General features: G+C 40.0%; 1 protein-coding gene across 1 annotated transcript in view; it reads right to left on the reverse strand.

Moving 5' to 3' along the window:
- Positions 1 to 742: 742 nt before the first annotated feature.
- LOC138014332 (lactadherin-like) overlaps positions 743 to 2,892 on the reverse strand; it is an 18,881-nt gene continuing 16,731 nt past the window's right edge. The window contains exons 6-7 of the mRNA XM_068861422.1: positions 1,994 to 2,132; positions 743 to 924 (exon numbers count right to left, since the gene is read on the reverse strand). Of these exons, the coding sequence (XP_068717523.1) occupies positions 917 to 924; positions 1,994 to 2,132 (147 nt within the window). The 3' untranslated portion in view covers positions 743 to 916. The remainder of the gene's footprint in view (positions 925 to 1,993; positions 2,133 to 2,892) is intronic.

The raw sequence follows: 2,892 nt of genomic DNA on the forward strand, positions 1-2,892 counted from the left end.
CCCCGCAGCCTGCGGAGAGTGGGTGGGGCTGGTGGAGGGGTCCGGGCGCACCCGCACTTTCACATTCAAGATTTATCACCACATCGCAGTATCTCATCGAAGTTAAGAGCTATTTATCCAAATATTTTGGACTTGACTTACGCAGCTTCGAATCATAGCATCAAACGCGGCGATTTGCCTGACATGGCGAACCCGCTGGAGAGATGTACAGACGGGATGACAGTTAAGCTAAGAGCAGCATGCTTTTTTAAAAAAGGCCAGAACTCTGCAGTCGACTCCAGTCATTGGCACCAAAACCTCTTGAAACCAAATAATAGGGAGCTTAAGCGCGCCCATTTTTGAGACGCGGACGGCAACCGGAAAAGAACATTTCGCGAGCCAGGGCAGTGGTGTCTCCCAGATTTTTTTACCTATCATGTCTAATGAAGAAAAGAAACTTGGCAATGAAATGTGGTTGTGTGAAGACAAGTTAAAAGAGAAAACAGCTCAATTCCGGTTGTCGTCCGCGTCTCAAAAACACGCGTGCTTAAGCTCCCTAATGTTATCTTGCCACTTGCATCAACGTTGGTCTGCCATTGTTGATGGTGATATAGCCACACGCAGCTAGCCAGGAAAGATCCTTTGCTCACAAGAAGACGGACCGTCCATGCCTTAGCACTATGAGGAGGTTAACTATGGTGCTCCGCGCGCGGAGCTCCACTAAAACGTACTTTCTCTGAGGCGAACTCATTCAATCTGCGTATGAATTTGAATTTGTGCTCTTTTATTTCCCTATTTTAACAAAAATATTCCTTTATCTAAAACATTTATTGTTTTATCTAAATGGCGTTTAACAGTGTTCAACCCCTGTAAAAGTTTTTTTCCATTATGTTTATGCTCTTTCTCTTTTTTCGTCTTTATCAGCGCGCTGGTATGGTCAACGATCTGAAACAAATGAGACATACATTACATGTAGTACAATTGCATGTGTTAACTAACCTTCTTATCCACTAAATTAAGACAGGAATGGTGTGGTTTGGGGCATGAAATCAAATAAAGAATTATTTTCTCTCTTTTTTTGTTTTGGTTTCTTTTTGCTGCTAATATAGTTGTTTTACTCATGCGCTTTTTGCAACAGCAAGAGGCTTCATTCCAGGACTGATGCTTATCGATTATTGGAGTTGTGAGGTCTTAAAGTGCCACTATGACGAAAATCGCATCTTTTCTATCAAAGCCATTTTAAGACATAAATAAGTAGCCTGCGTGAGAAGAAAAATGCTTTTTACTATTTTCAAATACCTGTTTTTGTTCCAGAGATATTCAAATTTTTAAAATATGCAAATTAGCCAAGTGATGACGTCATACACTCAACCAAATTTTTGATCATATATGATGAAAAAGGATATCTCAGCCAATTTGCATCAGAAATGTTTGATTCTTCGCAGTAAGATTCTACTAAATGTGCTCCACAATTTGAGCTTAACAGTTTCGTTACCATGGCAACATACTGGGTTCCAGACCTCTCCAATATTAAAGGCATTTCTGGTCACCTTTGGCGTTTTATTTTCATATTTGCAAATAGTGCCTCATATACACGATCCAACAAGCATATAAATATGTTAGCTTGTGACCCTGTTTAACGTTTTTCGAGCTGAAAATCACTTACATATTGAAATCAAGTGGGTGGGGACTGGAAAAGAGTGAGTTGCCATGGAAGCACAATGTCGCAAAGCCATAGGTGTGTTTTCTGTAGAAATATTAGCCTACCTAGTTTCAATGGTCAATGCTCTAGTTTCAATTTTGCATAAGACGAAATCCAAACTTTTGAAAAACATTTAAATCAAGTGTACAAAGACGCAATGTTCTAGATTAAGTCCAGGTAATTTTGATCGAAAAGACAGACGGATTACGGGTGTTTTCTTTGGCATTTCACCTGAAACGTATAAGGAGCTGGCATGAAATAAAAAGAATTACACTGTAAAGGATATATTTTAAAGTAACACATGTCTGTTACCTGGGCAACCAAAGAGTGCCACCCTCATTGATATGTGTCCATGCCAACTTGTTGGCCGGAACCTGAAGTAGCGTGCAGTGGTTGGTGGGTTGAGATCATGATAAACTGCAGTGTCCCTGTCTGTGTTTCCAGCAAACTCCTAAAGTAACAAGATGGGAAGTTTATCGTTGAAATAACTAATTATGTTATGAAAAAGTTTCACATACTCGTTTGGCTTTCAGCGCTGTCGATTTCGTTGTTTTTATCGAGTGTCTTAACATCTTCTTGATGTTCAACCCAAAATGCTGTAGGCCTTAGCTTGATATTTAAGAGGACTTAACCCTTCAGACCAGGCAATGACCAGCGCCCGTTTCTTCTTACATCAACACCGTTATATCAGAGATGATGCCGATTATTGAAATGTAGGAAATTCAAATTTTAAGAGGTACACCCCCTCTTGCGGTAACAATATAGTGCAGAAAAGTGAGAGTGTTGTTTATACAAGGGAAAAAAAGGTCAAAAGATTTTGCGTTGAAACGAGAAATGAAATTGGCAATGATTTATCTGTCTATTGAAAGTATAAGTAGCAGGTATATGTTTCCCAACACTTGATCAGTCAAAACAAAACAGCCAAGGCAATGGCACGACACTACGCCACTCGAATTCTTGATAATGTGAAAATTTCAGCTTAGTTGCCTGCGGTTTGGTCTTGTTCTTGTCAAACTAGGAGCATTGAACATCATCGCCACTCAGTCATGAACTAACCGGCTGTGAGAAACGTAAGGCTGGCTGCCTTCATAGTGAGCTATGTGAAGAAATATTCTCTGCGTGACGTCGTCAAAGACTTCCGTTATTGTCAAAACTGTAGAGATTTTCTACATTACACGAACGTGTATGCACAAAAGGAAGTTCGTATCTGC

Source organism: Montipora capricornis, chromosome 1 (assembly GCF_036669925.1).
Source record: "Montipora capricornis isolate CH-2021 chromosome 1, ASM3666992v2, whole genome shotgun sequence".
Lineage (NCBI taxonomy): Eukaryota > Metazoa > Cnidaria > Anthozoa > Scleractinia > Acroporidae > Montipora > Montipora capricornis.